Source organism: Lithobates pipiens, unplaced genomic scaffold (genome assembly GCF_037356315.1).
Source record: "Lithobates pipiens isolate NorthernLeopardFrog02 unplaced genomic scaffold, aLitPip1_a1.2 Scaffold_44, whole genome shotgun sequence".
In the NCBI taxonomy this organism is placed as follows: domain Eukaryota; kingdom Metazoa; phylum Chordata; class Amphibia; order Anura; family Ranidae; genus Lithobates; species Lithobates pipiens.
In genome coordinates, this window is record NW_027507870.1 from 4,456,946 (window position 1) to 4,483,059 (window position 26,114).

The following is a 26,114-nucleotide window of genomic DNA, read 5'->3' on the forward strand; positions in this document are numbered from 1 at the left end:
GGCGGTCCTTAAGTGGTTAAACAGCAGTTTTTATTTATTTAAATGTGAGTTTGATGGATTATATGTTTTAAAGTGAATTAAATATTACTCAAGCAGTATCACACTATTGTGTGCCTTTATTACTCTCCCTATGGGATATGTGAGGAGGCTTGGTGGAGATATCTTGGAGGAAGGTGTACAACCAGTGTGTGGAGGAGGCTTGCAGTGAGAGATGTCTAAAGCAGCCACTACTATAGTGTGGCCAGTAGGGATGAGCTTCGTGTTCGAGTCGAACGTACGTTCGACTCGAACATTGGGCTGTTCGTCCGTTTGGCGAAATCCGAACATTTTGGTCCGTTCGCGTCAAATTCGCGTGGCGCTCACGGCCCACAATGCACTGCGATGGCGCAGTGCATTGCTGGCTCATGATTGGCCAAGCATGCACTGTGACCCCGCATGCTTGGCCAATCGCAGCGCCAGCAGCGAGGAGAGCCATGATTGGCCACAGGCAGGATGCCTGTGGCCAATCATAGCTCAGGTTGTGTAGTGTATGCCCCACACTACATAAGGCCGCCATCGCAGCGGCCTCGTGTAGTGTGTTGGCGTCTAAAGCAGTGGGTGTTCTGTGTACCTTCAACACAGTACACACCGATCGTTTTCGGCCGATTTTCTATCTTGCTGTTGTGTAGTGGTTATTGTCTGCGTGCCCTGACCGCAATATACACCGCTATATTCACCTCACCTATATAGCTAGTGATCTATCTTTAATAATAGAGCTTGCAGTCAGTAGTGTTAGGAGATAGTGCGTGCTGTCTGCATGCTCTGTACCCAGTACATACCGCTATATCCACCTACATAGCTGTTCTCTATTTGAGCCCACTTGCCATCTGCAGGAGTTATTGGAAGTTGTGTGTGCCTCCAGCACAGCACAGTATACATCTGTATATACCCCTTTATCTCTGGTGTTCTCTGGTTATTGTCTGCGTGCCCTGACCGCAGTATACACCGCTATATTCACCTCACCTATATAGCTAGTGATCTATCTTTAATAATAGAGCTTGCAGTCAGTAGTGTTAGGAGATAGTGCGTGCTGGCAGAGGTTGCAGTGTGGTGGCACCAGTGCCTAAGGCCCAATTTTTCTGCCCCTGTTTAACAGGGGCGTTTAAGTACAATTTTTGATGCAATGCTTTGCAGCAGGGCTAATTCCTCAAATAAAACTAGAGTATATGGCAGAGGTTGCAGTGTGGTGGCACCAGCACCAGTGCCTAAGGCCAAATTTTTCTGCCCCTGTTTAACAGGGACATGTAATTACAATTCTTAATATAATATTTCACAGGAGGGCCCCTTCCTGTGCCCACACAGAGTAACTGTGAGGACTTATAGTGTTGTGGCACCAGCACCACAACCACCAAAGGTCAATTTTTCTACCACTGTTCAACAATGGCATGTAATTACAATTCTTGATATAATCGTTCACAGCAGGGCGCTCCAGCGCCTACCAAGAGTCACTTTGAGGGCTTACAATGTTGTGGCAAAACCAACACCTTGTTCCGCCATTTCTGCAGAGCATATAGGGCAGGCCCCTACTTTCAAACATCCAATTTACAAACATCTCCTACTTGCAAACGGAAGGAGACAACAGCAAGTGAGATGAAAAAAGATGGACGACAAAACAAATTATACAGGGGTGATAACCCTTCCCTATGTTTTTCAAAAAGCTTAAAAATAGATTTTTTGACTGGAGCTACACTTTAAAAATTTACCAGTTGAAAATTACAAACAGATTCAACTTAACACAACAAACCTACACAGTCCCTGTCTTGTTTGCACCGCCTGTATACTGCTGTTCTGAGTATATAGGGTCTGGGGGCCACACGCATTTCCTTTTTTTAATATGGGTACGGGGTTCCCCTTAATATGCATACAAGACCCAAATGGGCTGGTAATGGGCAGGGAGGGCTACCCATGCCATTTTTCTCAATGATTTTCAACCATATTGCAGGAACCAGATATAACATTAAAACTGCAAGTAGTTTTAAATGGTGTTATTTCCGTTTAATGTCATTTTGTGCAGGGACTGTTCTAAACACGGGAAACACGTGGCACTTCACAGGCATACTACAGACACCCCCCAGGCACCATATTTAAAGGAATATTTCACTTTTTTTTTCACTTTAATCGTCATTAAAATCAGTGCTCCCGCCAAAATGGCCATTTTTAAAAACATTTTAGGCATTGACCCATGTCCCCTGGGGCAGGAGCCAGGTCCCCAAACCCTTTTTAGGACAATATCTTGCATATTAGCTGTTAAAATTAGAACTTTTCATTTTGAACGTTCGAGTCCCATAGACTTCAATGGGGTTCTAACGTTCGTTCGAATTTGGGGTCCGTTCGAAAGTTCTGGTGCGAACCGAACCGGGGGGTGTTCGGCTCATCCCTAGTGGCCATTCCTGCCTAAAGAATGAAGTTGAGATTCCCAGTGTAAAGTTTCCCCTTAAGGGAGTCAGTGGTCCAGGCACTGAGGAAAACGTTGCAGTTTTTGTCGCCTTTCTAAAGGCATTGAGAGATGGGAAAATAATGGGGTGTGTCACGGCCTCTAAAGGCCAGAGTCGGGATGGTACCCAGCAGGGCCGGGACAAGGGGTGGGCAGGAGGGGCAGCTGCCCCTGGCGCAATGGTTTATTGCAGGGGTAGGGGGCACCCTGACCCTAACCCTAAGGGAAAGGGGGTGCAGTTTGGCATCTTTGCCCTGGGCACTGGATGACCTTGTCCCACCACTGGTACCCAGGGCAGTGACCTAAGGGGAAAATGTGTAAAAGATTTTTCTAGTGTTACCCAGACCTTCCCAGCCTCATGAATATTCCAGTCAATGGGTCAAGTAAGATGGCTTGCTAGGTAATATTTATACAGGTCTGGTAACCCTATACCACCGCTAAGTTTGGGACATGTTAGACGCGTATATTTAATACGTGGTGGGGAATTTCTCCATAGAAACAATGAGGAAGCTTTTTTTGTATATTGCAAAAAAGGATACTGGAAGATTGATGGGAATGCACTGGATGATGTATAAAAGTCGTGGTAGGACTATCATTTTTAGAAGGGCTGATCGGCCAAGCCACGAAACATTGAGATTCCCCCCAGTCCTTTAGATCTTGTTGAGCTCTTTTCAGGGCAATCGGGAAATTGTTACTATATAAGTTAGCCAATTTTGCCGTGATTTGTATGCCTAAATAAGTAATGGCCTTCTGATTCCATAAGAAAGGGAAGGATCCCTGGCAGCTTTCAACTTCTTTTTTTGGCAGGAAAATGTTTAGGGCGTGGGATTTCGTATAGCTAATCTTAAAGTGTGACAGGGTTCCGAAATGTTCTATATCTTTCAACAAATTAAGTAAGGAACTAAGAGGGGAGGGGAGGGAGAGAAGGATATCATCCGCAAAGGCAGCTGCTTTGTATTCTCTATCTTGTATCTAAAGATCTTTTATGTCGGGGTTATCTCTTAGTCTATTGAGGAAGGGTTCTAGTACCAGGACAAAGATTAAGGGGGATAGGGGACAACCTTGACGGGTACCATTACCTATGGTGAAGGCGTCCGATAGGTGGCCATTAACTCTAACGCTTGCACTCGAAGAGGAATATAAAGCCGAGATATGGGCCAACATACGAGAGCGGAGGCCCACTGCCTTCAGTGTCTCATGCATGTAGTCCCAGGCGCAGGGGCGGACTGACAACTTATGGGGCCCCCGGGCACTAGAAGATCATGAGGCCCCGTGTCCCCACCCACACGCAAGCCACACCTACACAAAGCCCCACCTACATTAATCATAAGGCACACAGCAGGGCACAGGCACATCACAGGGCATGGGGCGCACAGCAGGGCATAACAAGGGGGACGCAGCAGGGAACAACACAGGGCATGGGTCACACAGTAGGGCACATCACATGGCACACAAGAAGGCACATCATGGGGCAAAGGGCACATCAGGAGGTACACAGCAGGGCACTGAAAACATCACAGGGCATGGGGCAAAACACAGGACATACAGCAGGGCACATCAGGTGGTACACAGCAGGGCATATCACGGGGCACACAGCAGGGTTTATGCTGTACACAGCAGGGCACATTATTGAGTACAGCACGGTGCATCGCAGGGGGCACAGGGAAAATCAGGAGGTACAGAGCAGGGCATTGGGCACACGGTAGGCACATCATGGGGTACACAACAGGGCATATCAAAAGGTACACAGCAAGGCATGCAGCACATCACAGGGCACATAGTAGGGCACATCATTGGAAATGCCACATTTGGCGGTACACAGCATGGCACATCACAGGACATGGGGCACACAGTTGGGTACATTAGGGGGTACACAGCAAAGCACAGGGCACATCACAGGGCATGGGGCACACAGTAGGGAACAGCATGGATCACAGGGCACATCACAGGGCATGGAGCACAGAGTAGGGCACATCAGGGAGTACACAGCACATGACAGGGCATGGGGCACACAGTAGAGCACATGACAGGGCACACAGTAGGTCACATCAGGTGGTACACAGCAGGGCATGGGGCACATAGCAGGGCAAAGGACACGTCACAGGGCATGTGGCACACAGTAGGGCACATCCGGGGGGTACACAGCAGGGCACATCACAGGCCACGGGACACGCAGTAGGGAAAATAGCAGGGCACAAACCAAAACACAGGGCACACAGCAGAGCACTGAGATCCCCTAGACACAGCACAGTGTCTCTCAGGGCAGCCATGGGGGGAGAGGGGTGGAGGACACAGGCGGACACTGTGGGGGGGGGGGTGGAGGACACAGGCGGACACTGCGGAGGGGGGGGAAGACACAGGTGGACACTGTGGGGGGGGGGGGGTGGAGGCCACAGGGGGGTGCGGTGGGGGGTAGAGGACATTGTGGATGTGTGGAGGACACAGGGGGACACTGTGGATGGGTGGAGGACACAGGGGGACACTGTGGGTGGGTGGAGGACGCAGGGGCAAAATTTGGGTGGGTGGAGGACACAGGGGGACAATTTGGGTGGGTGGAGGACGCCGTGGGTGGGTGGAAGACACAGGGACACTGTGGGTGGGTGGGGGACACAGGGGGACACTGTGGGTGAAGGACACAGGGAGAATCTGTGGGTTGAGGACTAAGGGGGACACCGTGGGTGGCTGGAGGACACAGCGGGACACCGTGGGTGGGTGGAGGATACAGGGGGACACGTGGGGTGGTGGAGGACACAGGGGGACACAGGGGGGGTGGAGGACACTGTGGGGAGGTGTTAGGCACAAGGGGACACTGTTGGAGGACACAGGGGGACACGGTGGGGTGGATGGAGAACACGGGGAGGCATGGTGGGGGAGTGGAGGTGGAGGACACAGAGGGACACTGTGGGTGGGTGGAGGACACAGCGGGACACCGTGGGTGGGTGGAGGATACAGGGGGACACTGTGGGAGGTGGAGGACACAGGGGACACCGTGGGGGGTGGAGGACACAGGGGGACACCGTGGGGGGGTGGAGGACACAGGGGGACACCGTGGGGGGGTGGAGGACACAGGGGGCACCGTGGGAGGCTGGAGGATACTGTGGGGGGGTGTAGGGCACAAGGGGACACTGTGGGTGGGTGGGTGTAGGACATAGGGGGACACGGTGGGGTGGATGGAGAACACAGGGAGACACGGTGGGGGGTGGAGGTGGAGGACACAGGGGGACACTGTGGGTGGGTAGAGGACAAAGGGGGACACCGTAAGTGGGTGGAGGATACACGGGGGCACAGTAGGGGGTGGAGGACACAGGGGGACACCGTGGGGGGGGTGGAGGACACAGGGGGACACCATGGGGTGGGTGGAGGATACAGGAGGACACCGTGGGGGGTGGAGGATACAGGGGGACACTGTGGGTGGGTAGAGGACAAAGGGGGACACCGTGAGTGGGTGGAGGATACATGGGGACACAGCAGGGGGTGGAGGACACAGGGGGACACCGTGAGGGGGTGGAGGACACAGGGGGACACTGTGGGTGGGTGGAGGACGCAGGGGCAAAATTTGGGTGGGTGGAGGACACAGGGGGACAATTTGGGTGGGTGGAGGACACCGTGGGTGGGTGGAAGACACAGGGACACTGTGGGTGGGTGGGGGACACAGGGGGACACTGTGGGTGAAGGACACAGGGGGCTCTGTGGGTTAAGGACTAAGGGGGACACCGTGGGTGGCTGGAGGACACAGCGGGACACCGTGGGTGGGTGGAGGATACGGGGGACACGTGGGGTGGTGGAGGACACAGGGGAACACAGGGGGGGTGGAGGACACTGTGGGGAGGTGTTAGGCACAAGGGGACACTGTTGGAGGACACAGGGGGACACGGTGGGGTGGATGGAGAACACGGGGAGGCACGGTGGGGGAGTGGAGGTGGAGGACACAGAGGGACACTGTGGGTGGGTGGAGGACACAGCGGGACACCGTGGGTGGGTGGAGGACACAGCGGGACACCGTGGGTGGAGGATACAGGGGGACACTGTGGGAGGTGGAGGACACAGGGGACACCATGGGGGGTGGAGGACACAGGGGGACACCATGGGGGGGTGGAGGACACAGGGGGATACCGTGGGAGGGTGGAGGATACTGTGGGGGGGTGTAAGGCACAAGGGGACACTGTGGGTGGGTGGGTGTAGGACACAGGGGGACACGGTGGGGTGGATGGAGAACACAGGGAGACACGGTGGGGGGTGGAGGTGGAGGACAAAGGGGGACACCGTGAGTGGGTGGAGGATACACGGGGGCACAGTAGGGGGTGGAGGACACAGGGGGACACCGTGGGGGGGGTAAAGGACACAGGGGGACACCATGGGGTGGGTGGAGGATACAGGAGGACACCGTGGGGGGTGGAGGATACAGGGGTACACCGTAGGGTGGGTGGAGGATACAAGAGGATACAGGGGGGGCACCGTGGGGGGTGGAGGATACAGGGGGACACTGTGGGGTGGGTGGAGGACACAGGGGGACACACCGTGGGGTGGGTGGAAGATACAGGAGGACACAGGGGGACACCGTGGGGTGGGTGGAGAACACAGGGAGACACGGTGGGGGGTGGAGGACACTGTGGGTGGGTAGAGGACAAAGGGGGACACCGTGAGTGGGTGGAAGATACATGGGGACACAGTAGGGGGTGGAGGACACAGGGGGACACCGTGAGGGGGTGGAGGACACAGGGGGACACCGTGGGGGGGGTGGAGGACACAGGGGGACACCATGGGGTGGGTGGAGGATACAGGAGGACACTGTGGGGGTGGAGGATACAGGGGGACAACGTGGGGGGGTGGAGGACACGGGGGACACCGTGTGGGGTGGGTGGAGGATACAGAAGGACACAGTGGGACACCATGGGGGGGTATAGGATACAGTGGGACACTGTGGTGGAAGGCGCAGGTGGAGGACACTGTGGAGGGGAGAGGACACGGGAGGACCGGTAGAATATCCGTGTCCTCCTGCGGTCCTATTGTGGCCCAGGCACCCTACATCTGTACTGACTACCGCCTGCTCCCGCCCCTGCACCCGCCCCCGCGATGGCAGCCATGGTACCTCACACATCGCCTCACCCGATGCTTAAATAACTCTCACAGTGTGCTGCTCCCTGCTGGTTCCTCCTCTTCTCTCGTCCGTCCCCAGTGATGTCATGTACAAGCACCTGGGGTGGACGGGAGGGAAGGAGGAGCCGGCAAGGAGCAGCTCGCTGTGAGAGTTATTAACTATCAGAGGCTCTCACGGGCCCCCTAGCGGCACGGGCCCTCGGTCCGTGGCCGAGTGACCGATGGGTCAGTCCGCCCCTGCCCAGGCTCCTCTATCGAACGCCTTCTCGGCGTCTAGGGATAAGAAGAAGCCTTGGGTTTTTGAAATTGAAAGCCAGTGATGAAGATTTAAAGCTCTAGTGGTGTTGTCCCTAGCCTCCCTTCCGGGGACAAAGCCCACTTGGTCTAAAGAAATGAGTTTGGGTAGGAGCGGGGATAATCTATTAGCTAGAATTTTGGCGTAGAGTTTAATATCCACATTCAGGAGAGAAATGGGTCTGTAATTCTGTACTTGTGAGTGGTCTTTTCCCTCTTTTGGTATGACCGTAATGTGGGCCTCTAACATGCGCCCAGCTGAGGTTTCAGGGTTCGCCATGGCGTTAAAAGCAGTTTTTAGCTGTGGGGACAATACAGGGGAATAACATTTATAATATTGGAACGTAAACCCGTCCGGGCCCGGGCTCTTCCCTGTTTTCATTTGTTTTAATGCGATCTGGAGCTCCTCTATAGCTCCTTAGCATGTTCACATGGAAGAGAGTTTGGACAGTATTGAGCAAGAAAGTCCCCGATGGCTTCTGACCTTCTTTCTGTCTGGTTCGGGTTCTGGGCGTTGGGTTTTAAGTTGTATCGTTTTTTTGTAGTAGCTCTCAAAGCATTTTGCAATATCCTCATTTTTAAAAAGGGATATGCCTTGTGAGTTTTATATATATATTCTATATCATTAGGCACTGGAGATATATGCATGTAGCGTCGGCTCCTGACGAGCATGCGCTATATATTTTTTTGCAAATTAAAGCGTAGCTCCACCCTAAAGTGGAAGTTCTGCTCATCTGAACCCTCCCCCCCCCCTCCGGTGCCACAATTGGAACCTTTCAGGGGGGAGTGGGGTGCAGATATCTGTATAATCCAGGTATCTGCACCCACTTCCAGGAATACTAGCCGCAGCTAGCCGCAGATGCCCCGCCCCCGTTGTGTTCTGGGAAACACACAGTTCCCAGGACACAGCGGGGACCAGTGTCATTGCGCTGCGCGACTCGCGCATGCGCAGTAGGGAACCGGGCAGTGAAGCCGCAATGCTTCACTTCCCGAATTCCCTGACAGAGGATAGCGGCAGGGGCATCCAAGAGACGAGCGTATGCTCATCATCTGCTCCCGACATCGCTGGATCCTGGGATAGGTAAGTGTCCATTTATTAAAAGTCAGCAGCTGCTTGCATTTGTAGCTGCTGACTTTTATTATTTTTTGTTTAAGGTGCAGCCTCTTTAATATTCCTAAAACCACAGTTGGGTTTTAGGCTAATTATACTAAATTATGGTTTCAGTACCAGTCTGGCTAGATTGCACTGGGTTCTCCTTGGCCGCAGGTGTCGCTGTCACCGCCAGCAAATATGAGAACGCAGTTTAGCTCGGCGTGTTGAGTGTCATCCTTTCTCGGAAACAGCCCAGTGGGAGTGTCATCCTGCTGTGCATTCTGGGAGGTGGTATTTAAGGTACTGACATCACGTGTTTCGAGGTTCCGGTCCAGAAGATCTTTCTGCCCGTTTGGTCCTGGTCCTCCTGACCAGCCCCCATGGCCCTCCTGGCCTGGGGTGCAGATCCATGCAATTCTGAGCCTCGAGGCTGGATAGCCTAATGCGAAGCAACTGCAGGGACAGGCCTGAATAACTATCGAGGCCTAAGGATTCAAAGGTGGTCCGGTGCCGTCTCATCTGTGGAGAGGCCCAGCAACTGGAGAAGCATCCAGGGGAGGACTCTTTGGGAGGAGGCCATGCACAAGGCTGGCTCCTCTGAAAGAGCCTGGAGGCTCAGTTGAAGGACACTAAATGGATCTACACTCATACGGTATCGCCGGACCGTCTGAAAGATACTGGCACTGTATGATAGCTCTCTAAATTTACCTACGTCCCTCAGTTCTACATCCAAGTCTGTGGCAGAGACTTTGTTCAAGTGTTCTACTTCCAAGTCTGCGGCAGAGACTTTGCTTTACCTAACACCCTACCGGCTGCTAGGCATAGTGAGAGGAGGTCTATCTGGTGGTTGTGGCAATCCAGTTTCTGAAACGGTAATTCCCTGGATTTCTATTGTGAGAGACTTCCTATATTTGCAGTTCCAAAAGTACCTGAACCTTCTTCCCAACCCTCTACCCTTCATTAGGAAACTGTTATCTTTTAAATAAATATCCCAAAAAAGAAGATCCAGTGCATTTCTTTGGGCCATCTACCACGGGAAAGCCATAGACGCAGACGAGGTCAAGAAGGTAACGGTAAGCCCAATAAAACCAGCAGCTCCTTGGGGGGTCAGTTCTACATGTGGGGGCTCGTCGTCTGGCACACGAGGGTGTGTGCCAGATGTAGGTTGTGATTGAGAGTGGGGTGTGTTCCAGAAGAAAGTTGTGATTGGGAGGGGGTATGTGCCAGAGGCAGGCTGTGATTGGGAGGCGGGGTGTGACAGAGGAAGGCTGTGATTGGTAGAGGGTGTGTGCCAGAGATAGGTTGTGATTGGGAGAGGGTATATGCCAGAGGTAGGTTGTATTTGGGAGGGGTTGTTTTCCAGAGGTAAGCTGTGATTGGGAGGGGGTGTGTGCGAGAGGCAGGCTGGAATTGGGAGGAGGTGTGTGCCAGAGGAAGGCTGTGATTGGGAGATGGTGTGTGCCAGATGTAGGTTGTGATTGGGAGGGGGGTGTGCCAGAAGAAAGCTGTGATTGGGAGGGAGTGTGTGCCATAGGCAGGCTGTGATTGGGAGGGGGTGTGTGCAAGAGGAAGGCTGTGATTGGGAGAGGGTGTGTGTCAGAGGTAGGTTGTGATTGGGAGGGGGTGTGTGCAAGAGGTAGGTTGTGATTGGGAGGGGGTGTGTGCAAGAGGTAGGTTGGGATTGGAAGGGGGTGTGTGCCAGAGGTAAGCTGTGATTGGGAGAGGGTGTGTGCAAGAGTAAGGCTGTGATTGGAAGGAGGTGTATGCCAGAGTAAGGCTGTGATTGGGAGGGGGTGTGTTCCAGAAGAAAGCTGTGATTGGGAAGGGGTGTGTGCCAGAGGCTGGCTGTGATTGAGGAGGGTGTGTTCCATAGGAAGACTGTGATTGGAAGGGGGTTTGTTCCAGAACGCAGCAAGAACGCAGAAGAGCGGAAAGAACATGGAGAAGAAATCCCACTGAGGAAATCCTATTTAACTACAAAGGTCTGACAGAGAATTATCGGAAAGCAATCTTCAAAGCCAAAAAGGACCACTTCTCATATACAATCTCAACGGCCGCAAACCAACCACGGGAACTGTTTAAACTGGTTAATCAATCAATGAATCCGGTGTGCCTAGAACCCCCAGAAAGCGAATCCCAGGATTACTGTGACAAACTGTCAGATTTTTTCATCGATAAAGTCAAAACCATCAGGGAAACAATTTGTCAGAAGAAAACATCCAACCTCAGCCAGCAAATACATAAAGAGGATGTCCGCACCAACATACCGCAACCGCCAAAATTTTCACTATCCCCAATTACCGTAGACACCGCAAAAAACATCATTAATAAACTGCGTGACAGTACCTCACCTATTGACATCATCCCCACAAAACTACTGAAAGAATGCTCCGACATCGTGGCTCCAACCATAACCCACCTCATAAACCGATCATTCCACGAAGGGATTGTTCCCAGCATCCTCAAACAAGGCATCGTCAAACCTCTACTCAAGAAACCAAACTTGGACCCTCAGGATCCAAACAACCGTAGGCCGATTACAAGCCTCAACACCATTTCTAAGATCATGGAGAAAGCTGTAGTACATCAGCTACAACTTCACCTGGATACTCACAAACTCCTGGACCCGCTGCAATCAGGCTTCCGCCCGGGTCATGGAACAGAAACAGCTCTCCTCAAGATTTGGGATGACGCCCTCGAAGCGGCAGATGACGGAGAGCCGTGTCTCCTCGTACTGCTAGACCTAAGTGCAGCGTTTGATACAGTAGATCACAATACTCTACTCGTCCGCCTCACAGAAGTAGCCGGAGTCCAAGACATAGATCTCCAATGGTTCGCGTCCTTCCTAGGAAATCGGTCACAGACAGTGAAACTAGGAAAATTCCTCTCCGAAACTCGGGCAGTCACCTGCGGAGTTCCTCAAGGCTCTCCGTTGTCACCCGTTCTCTTCAACATTTACATTCGCCCACTCCTTCAAATCATCAGATGCTCAGATCTCTGCTTCCACTCTTACGCTGACGACACGCAACTTTATTTCCGGATCAATGGAAAAAAAGATCACCAACAACAACTTGAAAACTGCCTCAAATCAATAGAGGACTGGATGACCACCAACTCCCTCCAGCTGAACCAATCAAAGACAGAGCTTCTTATCTTACACCCAAATCATAAGCCCGCAACCAAAACCTCCTGGTCTCCACCAACCGTCTTTGGGCAGACTATCTCCCCAAAGACCAAAGCGAAGAGTCTCGGGGTTATTTTAGACGCACAAATGTCAATGGATGCGCAAATAGGATCTGTAGTCAGTCGATCTCACCATCTGCTGCGCATGCTTCGCAGACTCATCCCTTTTATCCCAAAGAATGACAAAGCAGTGGTAGTTGGAACAATCATTAATTCACGACTGGACTACGCAAACTCGCTTTACATAGGATTACCACAATATCAACTTGCGCGATTACAACTGATCCAAAACACAGCGGCAAGGCTGATAACAGGAAAAAAACCCTGGGAATCCATCTCTCCTTCACTGAGGAGCTTACATTGGCTAACTGTAAAAAATCGGATCACGTTCAAGACCCTTTGCCTCACCCACAAATGCGTGCATAGAGAAGCTCCGCAATACCTAATGGAGAAAATAAATCATTACACACCAAACCGCAGTCTTCGATCAGCCAACAAAAACCTCCTCCTCGTGCCCAAAGCCCGGTATAAATCCAAGGGGGATCGGAGATTCGCTGTCCAAGGGCCTCGGCTATGGAATGCTCTACCAATCAACATCCGCCTGGAAGAAAATCACCTGGCTTTTAGGAAAAAACTCAAGACCTTCCTCTTTTAGCAGATGATCAAAGCTCGCCACAGCGCCTAGAGGCGATTCAGTTCGCATTGTGCGCTATATAAGTATTTCATTCATTCATTCATTCAGAGGCAGGCTGTGATGGGATGTGTGCCAGAGGCAGGCTGTGACTGGGAGGGCTGGGTGCTAAAGGCAGGCTGTGATTGGGAGGAGGTGTGTGCCAAGGGCAGTCTTTGATTGGTAGGGGATGTGTGCCAAAGGCAGGCTGTGTTTGGAAGGGGGTGTGTTCCAGAGGCAGGCTGTGAATGGGAGGGGTTGTGTGCCAGAGGTAGGTTATGATTGGGAGGGGAGTATTTTCCAGAGGTAAGCTGTGATTGGTAGTGGGTGTGTGCGAGAGGCAGGCTGTGATTGGAAGGAGGTGTGTGCCAGAGGAAGGCTGTGATTGGGAGAGCGTGTGTGCCAAAGAAAAGCTGTGATTGGAAGGAGGTGTGTGCCACAGGAAGGCTGTGATTGGGAGAGGGTGTGTGCCAGATGTAGGTTGTGATTGGGAGGAGGGTGTGTTCCAGAAGAAAGCTGTGATTGGGAGGGGGTGTGTGCCAGAGGTAGGCTGTGATTGGGAGGCGGGGTGTGCCAGAGGGAGGCTGTGATTGAGAGAGGGTGTGTGCCAGAGGTAGGTTGTGATTGGGAGGAGTATTTTCCAGAAGTAAGCTGTGATTGGGATAAGGTGTGTGCGAGAGGCAGGCTGGGATTGGGAGGAGGTGTGTGCCAGATGTAGGTTGTGATTGGGAGGGGGGAGTGTTCCAGAAGAAAGCTGTGATCGGGAGGCGGGGTGTGCCAGAGGAAGGCTGTGATTGGGAGAGGGTGTGTGCCAGAGATAGGTTGTGATTGGGAGGGGGTGTGTTCCAGAGGCAGGCTTTGATTGGGAGGAGCTGTGTTCAAGATTAGATAAAAAATGTAGATAAGGGTATATGTGGGTAGGTTTCCTGTAGGCCTTAAAGTAAGGTGACCAGATTTTAAAAATAAAATCCAGGGTCATTTTTTTTTTTTTTTTTATTGGCAAATGCTAAACTAATTTATAAGCATATTTTCCTCGAATTATATATGCAATGTTTTTGGAATAATTGTATGATGTATACTTTATTTCTCATATTTCGTCCATGAGATAAAAAAAGGTTAAGGCAGTACAATGACAGTATACAGAAGGTTAGGGCTGTATGTAGTGATAGTATATGTCAGGTTAGGGCTATATATAGCAGGTAAGGGCAGTATATAGTGACAGGATATGGCAGGTTAGGGCAGTATATAGCAGGTTAGGGCAGTATATGATGACAGTATACGGCAAGTTAGGGCAGTATATAGCAGGTTAGGGCAGTATGTAGTGACAGTATATGGCAAGTTAGGGCAGTATATAGCAGGTTAGGGCAGTATGTAGTGACAGTATACGGCAAGTTAGGGCAGTATATAGCAGGTTAGGGCAGTATGTAGCAGGTTAGGGCAGTATGTAGTGACAGTATACAGCAGGTTAGGGCAGTATATAGCAGGTTAGGGCAGTATATAGCAGGTTAGGGCCGTATATAGTGACAGTATATGGCAGGTTAGGGCAGTATGTAGTGACAGTATACAGAAGGTTAGAGCAGTATATAGCAGGTTAGGGCCGTATATAGTGACAGCATACGGCAGGTTAAGGCAGTATATAGCAGGTTAGGGCAGTATGCAATGACAGTATACGGCAGGTTAGTTCAGTATGTTATGTAAAAAAGAAAGAAAATAATTGCGCATAGAGAACAAAATAAGCAGCCAACACGTCACTAGACATACATTGCAAAATAGAAATAAAAAACGAAAGTGTGGCGCTAAGTGAGCAAGTGAATAGCGTGTAAAATAGGCAATGCAAAATTGAATGTGAACAAAACCAAAACATAAAAGTCCAAAGTGAATAATAAACATCTATGGAAGGTCCATTAGAGTTCAGAGTGAAGTGAAAGGTCTTTCTTGGATAATTCAGGATGAATCTTGAAAATACAGCCAAAATGGTAAAGTGTTCACGCTCACCATATTCCATGGACACACGTACCGTATAGCACGCGGGTCAAACAGGCACTCTTGAGGGATTGACCTCACTGGAAAAAACGGTACGAAGGGTTCCACCCAAAGTTGAATGCGGACTGTCTGTTATCCATTATGGACTCCAAAACACGTGATGAATCACATAAAATGGTGTGCATGAAAAACAAATGATCCACACATAGCGTGATACTGTTTGACATTTAAAGCGGCGTTCCAGCTGAAATTTTTTCATTTTTTAAAGTCAGCAGCTGCAAACACTGTAGCTGCTGACTTTTAATAAGGACACATACCTGTCCAGGGAGACCGCTATGTCGGCCCACCAAGGCCGATCCGTCCATGGACGGATCGGGTGCAGGCACCGCCATTCCAACTAAGGCAAACCAGCAGTGGAGCCTTGCGGCTTCACTGCCAGTTTCCGACTGCACATGAGTCGTGCGCCGCTTTGGGAATGGCCACCTTGTGTTCTAGGGGACACACATGTCCCAGAAGCCAACATGGGGTGCACGCCGCAGAAGAGAATGTGACAGCCATGAAGAAGTACTCTTATACCCCATACACACGATCGGACTATTCGGCGGACAATCCACCCGGGTGTGGGCTCCGGCGGACTTTTTCTTCCCAAAAGTCAGGTGGACTTAGGAAGAAGTCTTGACACAAAATTATCCGCCAGACTCGGCAGTCAAGCGGACAACCTGTCCGTCTGTGTGCTAGTCCGCCAGACTTTCGAAAATGAACGGACTTGCCCACACACGGAAAAAAGTCCGTTCATTTTGAACGTGGCTCCAGGTAGACGGAACTAGTGAAGGAAGTCAATGTCGCCGCCTCCATCGGCGAGATTGACACCTCGCTGGCCCCATCACCTGGTATGGATTTAAAGGGGAACCCCTACGCCAAAAAAATGCCGTGGGGGTCCCCCCAAAGTCCATACCAGACCCTTATCCGAGCACGCTGCCCGGCCGGTCGGGAAAGGGGGTGGGGACGAGTGAGCGCCCCCCCCTGAACCGTACCAGGCAGCATGCCCTCAATGGGGGGGGCGCTTTGGAGAAGGGGGGCCCTGTGGCCCCCCCACCCCAAAGCACCTTGTCCCCATGTTGATGAGGACAAGGACCTCTTCCCGACAACCCTGGCCGTTGGTTGTCGGGGTCTGCGGGCGGGGGGCTTATCGGAATCAGGGAGCCCCCTTTAAAAAGGACCCCCCCAGATTCCAGCCCCCCACCCTATGTGAATGAGTATGGGGTACGATGTACCCCAACCCATTTACCTGGGGGAAACAAGTGTAAAAAAAAAACACAACACAGGTTTTTAAAGTACTTTATTAGACAGCTCCCGGGATCTTCTTCTGTCTTCGGGGGTCTTCTCGCCGGACTCCTCCACTATCTTCTGCTCTTTTGCCACTCTTTTGCTAGCAGGGGATCCCGGCTTTCTTCTTCGTCATCGCCACCGTCTGGGGGTCTTCTTCCGACTTTGCTGGTCTTGTCTCGCTCTTCGGTTGTTCTTGCCGGGCCTCCACTATCTTCTTACAGCTCTTTTACTAGTGTTGGCCCAGTCTTGTCGCTGTCGCCGTCACCTTCTTCTTCCTTCCGATGTTGACACAACGCTCTCTCCGGCCGTAATGGCAGGGGCGTGTTGTGCGGGGACATTTATAGGCATAAAGGGCAGGGTCACCAGGCGATGTCACATGGTGACCCTGTGAAGGAATCTAATGTACATAATGATAATCAGAAAATGTCTATTTGCTTATGTGTATACATGTTCCTGACTTATTATGTAGTATACAGATTGACTCTCCGTTCTGAGTTAAGATGGCGTCCACTCCCTACATCCCCCGCGTTAGAAGAATGCATTTGAGATAAGAAAACCAGCTTCAACCAAACTTCAAGCATCAAGCTTCTTCATTTCTCTTGTATTGTAACCAATAAGATGTACTTATTAGACTGACATAGCAATGACGTATCTTTCTGTATAAAATATTAACCCCGCCCACGAATAAAGCAGAACGTAGAAGTAGCCTGAGCTGACCGTATCTCAGAGAGTGTTTACTTCTAATGTGCACATTTATACTTTTTTAATTAGAAATAGCAGCAGATAACCTCGAACTAGTTTGTAGTTCTTATCTATTTCAACCCCACCCCTTATGATGTCACAGTCCCAGCATCCTCCGGGACTGTGACATCATAAGGGGCGGGGTCACCAAGGAAGAAGAAGAAGGCGATTCTGGGCAGCTGTACTCTATCTTCCTCTTCCTTCTTTAGCTGCAGAATCAGCCTGAGGGGAGAAGTCTGTAGGAGGAGTGGAGGAGGCAACCACACCCAACCCCGCCCACCAACTCCGGCTGCCTCAGGAGATAGTGAACATCTCAGAGGGACAGCCTCCCCGACACCGCTGGACTCTCTGCTTTCCTGACTGACTTTTTACCAACTGCAAGGACAGGGCAGGTGCAGGGCTCCCCCTCCCATGGACCTGGTGCCCTCTCATTAAGGGTATTGTACTGGCTTAAAAGTGGCCTCGCCTATCATCCCTGCAATGCGGGGACAGATTTGTTCTGGGGAGAGTGTTCTCAGTCCGGGGACTGTCCCCAGAAATCAGGGACGTCTGGTCACTCTACCTTGAAGTGGTAGTAAATTGAAGTTTAAAAAAAAAAAACTTCCCCTTTCCCTTCATTGCATACTAGCACATTATGAGAGACTTACCTTAAAACGAAGCCGTCTAGTGGCACGCTGTCACCACTGACAGGGCTTCCATCTTCCCCTAGTGTTTCTCCCAGGTTAGCGGCCCCCAGCTACACGAGTGGCTGTGATGACAGCATGCGCACGGCAGCCCTCGGCTACGGCGCAAACTCTGAAGGTCTTGCGCGGTATGCCGGACCTGAGGAGCGTATGTGCCAGTGCTTTCACTGGCTGCGTTCAATGTGAATATCTCCTAAACAGTGCAAGTTTAGGCGATATTCAGTTCAGTCATATTGAGTTTACAACCACTTTAATGTCCAAGTCCCCCCTTCCCCATTGATGTGTAACACACAGTCCAGAAAGGGTGCCTGGAAGTGAAGAATGACTGGTAAGCTACGAAACGTCTTGAACACCAAAACAAGTTTATGGGTGGCACAGTGGTGTAGTGGTTAGCACTCTCACCTAGCAGTAAGAAGGTCGCTGGTTCAAATCCCAACCACGACACTACCTGCTTGGAGTTTGCATGTTCTCCCTGTGCTTGCGTGGGTTTCCTCCGGGTACTCCGGTTTCCTCCCACAATCCAAAGACATGCAGGTAGGTTAATTGGCTTCTGTCCAAAATTGGCCCTAGTATATGAATGGGGACCTTGGATTGTGGGCTCCTTGAGGATAGGGACCAATGTGGGTATAGCAATGTACAGGGAAAAGGGACAATTGTAGATACTCACTCAGGTTGAACTGGATGGACTGGTGTCTTTATTCAACCTAACTAACTATAACTATAAGTCCAGTTGAATGTTCTGATTTGTCCTTCTTCATCTGCAGATGTCTCCGAGTCTCGGGAATTGAAGCGTCTGTCTAAGCGTTTTGCGGAGATGAATGAAAGTCTCTCACAGAGGCTGCAGAGTAAAGAGGACCTGTTAACCTCCACCAAGAATGACCTGGAGACCTCACAGAAGAACCTGGAGCAGCTGGTCCGGGGTATGAACACTCTGAATGCTTCTCTCCACGCTCTGCAAGTACAGAAAGAAAAAGCCATTCAGGATCAGAAAATTACAGAGAGGTCGCTGAACGAAACCAGGCTTAGCGTCACCCAGATGGAGCAAGGTATTTCTTGTAGGCAGGGCCGTCTTTAACATTGATTGGACCCTGGGCAAACATTTTCTTGGGCCCCCACATACAATTTCGCTCTCCACATGCTTTGAGACATATATCAAATAGCAGCTAGATGCAAAATCTGTTTATTGAATGAGATCAGGCAACGATTGCCATTTGTTGCCAGAGGTTACAGCGTATCATTACCGCTCACTGACTGGCTGCTAGAGGTTACAGCACACATTATGGGTCACTGTTTATTTTCTAGAGGTTACAGCACATGACTTCTGCTTGTTGATTCGTTGTTAGAGATTACTGTACATCAATATTGCTCACTGCTTGGTTGCTAGATGTTACTGGACATCTATACCACTCACTGATTGGTTCCTAGAGGTTACTGCATATCCTTACCACTCAGTGATTGGTTGCTAGAGATTACAGCACGTCTCCTCACTGCATGCACACCATTGACTGGGGAGGTGAAAGGACCCATCAATAGAGAGAAAACCCCTAGGAATCCTAGGACTCCTGGGATCAGTGGCAGTGCTGGGGGAGGGGGCGTTTGGATCCGTGGCAGTGGGGTGGGATGGGATTAGTGGGGTGGGATGGGATTAGTTAGGAGGCAGTACACTGTGGCAAATTCTGAATCATGTAGAGCAAAGCTCGGCAGCATTAGTAACAGAACTTCACATTGAGATATCGGGACACAGTACGGGACTAAATCTTCAAGGGATAAGGGAATTTAAACCAGGATAGTTGGCAAGTATGAGGCAGCTGCTTTGGGCCCCACAATAATGATGGGGCCCAGGGCAGCTGCCCCTTTTGCCCTGCCTTAAAAACAGTCCTGCTTGTAGGACCCCCCCAATGAGAACAAGGACTGTACATTCACAACATGCCTTCAACACATTCGTTGCCCACCCATGTCACAATATGATTGTACAATCTCTCATAGATGTATGAAATACAAGGGACTGATTTGATACAAATTGAATGAGTAGTTAGGAGAGGTCCTCACGTTACTTGGCTTTGATATTTCTAAATGAGATTGTTCAGAGATTGTACCACATACACTGTATTACCAAAAGTATTGGGACGCCTGCCTTTACACGCACATAAACTTTTATGGCCTCCCAGTCTTAGTCCGTAGGGTTCAATATTGAGTTGGCCCACCCTTTGCATCTATAACAGCTTCAACTCTTCTGGGAGGGCCGTCCAACAAGGTTTAGGAGTGTGTCTATGGGAATGTTTGACCATTCTTCCAGAAGTGCATTTGTGAGGTCAGGCACTGTTGATGGACGAGAAGGCCTGGATCGTAGTCTGCACTCTAATTCATCCCAAAGGTGTTCTATCGGGTTGAGATCAGGACTCTGTGTAGGCCAGTCAAGCTCCTCCAGCCCAAACTCACTCATCCATGTCTTTATGGACCTTCTTTTGTGCACTGGTCCAAATCATTTGGTGGAAGGGGGGTTTATGGATATAAAGAAGAATTACACCAAAACAGGATGGTACTGTGGGTGCATATGTACAGGGCGACACATCCTAATATTGGAAGCCTTGCCCCCTGGTGGGGCATGTGAGCTCAACAGGTCTGACTTCCTGCACATGCGCAGGTGCGCGATACTGCGCAAGCGCGTTCCGTCTATGCCGAATAAGCTGGGAGGCTCAAAACTCAGACAACGCAAGAGAGGGGTAGTTTCAAAGGAAACTAGTCTCACCAGGGGAGTCACGAGTCCACTGCTGGGGAGAAAAAAATAAACAGCCAACAAAGAGCTGGCTAGACGTGCAGGGAAAGCAACAACTCCAGTTAGTTATATCAAGAATATACAAAAATAATACAAAGTAAAACATTAATTACAAAAAACAATGTGGGGCAAATTAGTCTCAATTCTAAAGTAAAGCTTTATTAAAAATAAAAATAAAGAGCAGTTTGGAAATTTGTCTATGACTGATCGAGCTCAAGGACAGGTATGGGTGGGCCAGGTAACCCAAGATTTCATAGGCCAGTGGACAATTCAGTGGTTAGCAGGGACCCACAAAAGGAACCCCATGGGGTAGGCAGGCATGTACTGGCCATCAGGACTACCGGGAGTTTCCCGGTGGGCAGATGGCTCAGTGGGCCACTCTGATGTAAGGGGGCTGGTGATGGGCCACTCTGATGTAAGGGGGCTGGTGATGGGACACTCTGATGTAAGGGGGCTGGTGATGGGACACTCTGATGTAAGGGGGCTGGTAATGGGACACTGATGTAAGGGGGCTGCTCATAGGACACTCTGATGTAAGGGGGTGCTGATGGGACACTCTGATGTAAGGGGGTGCTTATGGGACACTCTGATGTAAGGGGGCTGGTGATGGGACACTCTGATGTAAGGGGGTGCTGATGGGACACTCTGATGTAAGGGACTGGTGATGGGACACTCTGATGTAAGGGGTGCTGATGGGACACTCTGATGTAAGAGGGCTGGTGATGGGACACTCTGATGTAAGGTGGCTGGTGATGGGACACTCTGATGTAAGGGGGTGGTGATGGGACACTCTGATGTAAGGGACTGGTGATGGGACACTCTGATGTAAGGGGTGCTGATGGGACACTCTGATGTAAGAGGGCTGGTGATGGGACACTCTGATGTAAGGGGGTGCTGATGGAACACTCTGATGTAAGGGGGCTGGTGATGGGACACTCTGATGTAAGGGGTGCTGATGGGACACTCTGATGTAAGGGGGCTGGTGATGGGACACTCTGATGTAAGGGGGCTGGTGATGGGACACTCTGATGTAAGGGGGCTGGTGATGGGACACTCTGATGTAAGGGGGCTGGTGATGGGACACTCTGATGTAAGGGGGCTGGTGATGGGACATTCTGATGTAAGGAGGCTGGTGATGGGACACTCTGTTGTAAGGGGGCTGGTGATGGGACACTCTGATGTAAGGGGGCTGGTGATGGGACACTCTGATGTAAGGGGGTGCTGATGGAACACTCTGATGTAAGGGGTGCTGATGGGACACTCTGATGTAAGGGGTGCTGATGGGACACTCTGATGTAAGGGGTGCTGATGGGACACTCTGATGTAAGGGGGCTGGTGATGGGACACTCTGATGTAAGGGGGCTGGTGATGGGACACTCTAATGTAAGGGGGTGCTGATGGGACACTCTGATGTAAGGGGGCTGGTGATGGGACACTCTGATGTAAGGGGGTGCTGATGGGACACTCTGATGTAAGGGGGCTGGTGATGGGACACTCTGATGTAAGGGGGTGCTGATGGGACACTCTGATGTAAGGGGGCTGGTGATGGGACACTCTGATGTAAGGGGGTGCTGATGTTACACTCAAAATGTAAGTGGGATGGTGATGGGACACTCAAAATGTAAGTGGGCCAGTCTGGATGAAGTCCAGGGCCAAATTTCTGTCCCAGACCAGCCCTGGGGGTAGGGGTGGGGGGATGGAAACGTAAACCTACAAAAATGGTTAATACAATATCACCTCATTAAGGCCTGGGGGAGAGGTAGTGTTGAGACGTTCAATCCACAGTCTCTCTGAAGGATCGTCTTATCCCAGTCAACCCCTCTCGAGCTCTGTTGGACTACTTCAAGGACCAGAAATGTGACAGCTGTAACGTCAAAGCGATGGTCCAGCCCAATGTGTCGGCCTACGGTGGTAAGTTTACCATTGCTATAGTAGTATAGGTGGTCCCCGATTCTCTGTCGGAGTTCTGGTATTGTTTTGCCTATGTAGAAGGCATAACACTTACACAGAATAAGGTAAATCACCCCCATAGAGCCGCAATTGGAAAAGATATGTGGTGAGAAAGTCTCACCATTGGGTAGCTGTAACCTCTTTCTCTCAAAAATCCAGGGGCAGTGGTGTCAGTCTCCACATTTGAAGGTTCCACTGGGTCCTGCAAAAGATCATTTAGCTGGTTGGTAATGGCTGCTAGTCAAAAGGTCTCTTAGCGAGGAAGCTGTGCGGAACACCAGTTCTGGAGTAGATCTCACATGTTTGCTCAGAACTTGGGAATCCATCAGTAGATGCCAATAATTCGACAATATCGTTCCAAGTTGTTGATGGTGGGCAGAGTACTTAGTGATAAATGTAACTGTATCTGTTGATGGAGGTTTGGGTGAGGTACACAATAAAGAACTCCTGGTGCGAGCTAGTGCTCGATTAAATGCTTTTCTTAAATTTCAGTAGCCACTGAGTAGCAGGCGGTCACGTAAAGCATTGGCTTGAATCCTGAAATCTCTCTCAAGAGTGCAGTTTCTTCGTAGGCACAAAAATGTTGCGTGTGCGGAATGCTCCGTACTAGTGGACATGGGTGAGCACTAGACACATGAAGAAGCCTATTACCAGCCGTTGGTTTACAGAATAGGTCTGTGCCTACTGTACCGTCCTGCTGTTTGACAATAAAGAGATCCAGAAAGGGGATCTGAATATTGTCAAAACTGAATGTAAATTTGAGGTTAAAGCTATGGTCGTTCGAGGTCTGGATAAACTCCAACAGCTTGTCTCTGGTATCGGGCCATACTATGAACAGGTCATCTATGTACCTGTACCATAACAGGACACATTCAAGGAAATGTGTATAGAGATCATTGGGGGTTATATGTCTCTCCCACCCACCCAGATACAAATTCACATATGCCGGGGCATAGCGGCTCCTTGAGTCTGTAGATACAGTTGATCATTGAAAGTAAAGTACTCGCAGGATGAATTGGTTCAGAGGCCAGGAGGTCTGTTTTTGTTCTCTGAGGAAGGAGCCAGCCATCCGGACACCCTGCTATCTATAGCCACGAGCAGGGTGTTTGGAGGGATCTGGATCCCCTCAATATGTTTCAAAAGGTTGGTGGTATCACGTATATATAGGAGGGTAGGCTCCATACATGGGGCATTAAAAAGGCATCAACGAATTTACTGGCATTATCTGTAAGAGATGCTATTCCAGAGACGATTGGTCTACTGGGAGTGGGGGGGGGGGGTGTCTGGATGTTTTTGTGGGTTTTGAGAAGGGAATATAAGGTAAGGACACAAGGAAAATCCTTGTCAATGAGGCCCTCATAGAAGGCAAGGGTAGAGGTTAGGTCAGGGGAAATAGGTTTGTACCAGTTGTGGTTGTTTAAGACAGTTAAGCACGTTGATTGATTGATACACGCTCGTGCCCGTGCTGTGCATGCGCGGGAGTGACATCACGGGACGAGCCGGAGTTCACGGCTCCCGGATGGAAGAGGTGTGAAGATGAACGCGGCCACCAGCGGGGATCTCGGGGATATTGCAGGCTTTGTTTGAAGGTAAGTGGCACATAATGGGCTAGTATGCGATGCATTCTAGCCCAGTACTCTTTTACTTTGCAGGGAACAAAGAGGAAGTAAAACCCATCAGGGTTTACTTCCTCTTTAAGAGAGTGCTCCTAATCTCAGCTCGTTACCTATATAGAAGACACCGGGGAGACAGAAATCTTGCTGATTGATAGGGGATCAAATACTTATTTCACTCATTAAAATGCAAATCAATTTATAACTTTTTTGAAATGCGTTTTTCTGTATATTTTTGTTGTTATTCTTCCTCTCACTGTTAAAATAAACCGACCATTGAAATTATAGACCGATCATTTCTTTGTCAGTGGGGCAAATGTACAAAATCAGAAGCCGATCAAATGCTTTTTTCCCTCACTGCAGATCTTTTCTACACAGGTTTGCCAGCATAGGCATTAGGAGGGTGATACGAGAATTTTTAAGGCTTGTAAGGTGTAAACTGAAATCCTACTTTAATCCACTTTGGTGGTTATTGGTGGGGTTATTTACCCCCTTTGTGCTGTCAGTGGCCACTGCCAGTGTTTTTTAACTCCTTCATAAAGGGGTTAATTAACACTGACACTGGTGACAATAATGTGGCACAAAGGGGTTAAATAACTGTCACTGGTCACAAATGGATCAGTGACAGAACATTAGCCCCTTCTTGCTGCACTTTACTGACGAATGACATTGTTAATAAAATAACCCCTTCACCCACCCCCCCCCCCCCCCAGGAAATAACCAGTCCAGTTCACAGGAAAGAGAGACAGGGGGTGAGTGAGAGAGGGGTGGGAGAGAGAGGGGGTGAGAGAGAGAGGAGGGTAAGAGAGAGAGGGGGATGAGAGAGAGAGAGGAAGGTAAGAGAGAGAGGGGGTAAGAGAGAGAGGGGGTGAGAGAGAGGAGGGTAAGAGAGAGAGGGGGTAAGAGAGAGAGGGCGGAGGTGAGAAAGAGAGAGAGAGAGAGGGGGTAAGAGAGAGAGGGGGTAAGAGAGAGAGGGCGGAGGTGAGAAAGAGAGAGAGAGAGAGGGGGTAAGAGAGAGGGGGTAAGAGAGAGAGGGGGTAAGAGAGAGAGGGCGGAGGTGAGAAAGAGAGAGAGAGAGAGGGGGTAAGAGAGAGGGGGTAAGAGAGAGAGGAGGGTGAGAGAGAGAGAGGAGGGTGAGAGAGAGAGGGCAGAGGTGAGAAAGAAAGGATGGTAAGAGAGAGAGAGAGGGGGTAAGAGAGAGAGGGGGTGAGAGAGAGGGGGAGGTGAGAGAGAGGAGGGTAAGAGAGAGAGGGGGTGAGAGAGAGGGGGAGGTGAGAGAGAGGAGGGTAAGAGAGAGAGGAGGGTGAGAGAGAGAGGAGGGTAAGAGAGAGAGGAGGGTAAGAGAGAGAGGAGGGTGAGAGAGAGAGGAGGGTAAGAGAGAGAGGAGGGTTAGAGAGAGAGAAGTGGGTTAGAGAGAGAAGTGGGTAAGAGAGAGACGTGGGTGAGAGAGAGAAGTGGGTGAGAGAGAGAGGAGGGTAAGAGAGAGAGGAGGGTAAGAGAGAGAGAGAGGGGGTGAGAGAGAGGGGGTGAGAGAGAGAGGAGGGTAAGAGAGAGAGGGGGTAAGAGAGAGGGGGGTGAGAGAGAGAGGGCGGAGGTGAGAAAGAGGGAGAGGGGGGAGAGAAAGAGAGGGGGTGAGAAAGAGAGGAGGGTGAGAGAGAGGGCGAGGTGAGAGAGAGAGAGGAGGGTAAGAGAGAGAGGAGGGTAAGAGGGAGAGGGGGTGAGAGAGAGAGGAGGGTAAGAGAGAGAGGAGGGTAAGAGAGAGAAGTGGGTGAGAGAGAGAGGAGGGTAAGAGAGAGAGGGGGTAAGATAGAGGGGGGGTGAGAGAGAGAGGAGGGTAAGAGAGAGAAGGCGGAGGTGAGAAAGAGAGAGAGGGGGGTGAGAAAGAGGAGTGTGAGAGAGAGGGGGAAGAGAGAGAGGGGGTGAGAGAGAGAGGAGGGTAAGAGAAAGAGGGGCGGGTGAGAAAGAGAGAGAGGGGGTTTAGAAAGAGAGGAGGGTGAGAGAGAGGAGGGTAAGAGAGAAAGCAGGGTAAGAGAGAGACGGCGGGGTGAGAAAGAGAGAGAGAGGGGATGAGAGAGAGATAGGGTTAAAGAAAGAGAGAGGGGGTGGGAGAGATAGATGGGGTGAGAGAGAGAGGATGATGAGAGAGGGGTGAAAAAGAGAGGGTGGGGATGAGAAAGATAGAGGTGGGGTTAGAGAGAGAGGGGGGGTGGGAGAGAGAGGGTGTGAGAC

General features: G+C 50.6%; 1 protein-coding gene across 1 annotated transcript in view; it reads left to right on the plus strand.

The window, feature by feature from the left end:
* Positions 1-26,114, plus strand: part of LOC143956857 (uncharacterized) — a 77,405-nt gene that overhangs the window by 10,667 nt on the left and 40,624 nt on the right. The window contains exon 4 of the mRNA XM_077467024.1: positions 18,311-18,592. Within this exon, the coding sequence (XP_077323150.1) occupies positions 18,311-18,592 (282 nt within the window). The remainder of the gene's footprint in view (positions 1-18,310; positions 18,593-26,114) is intronic.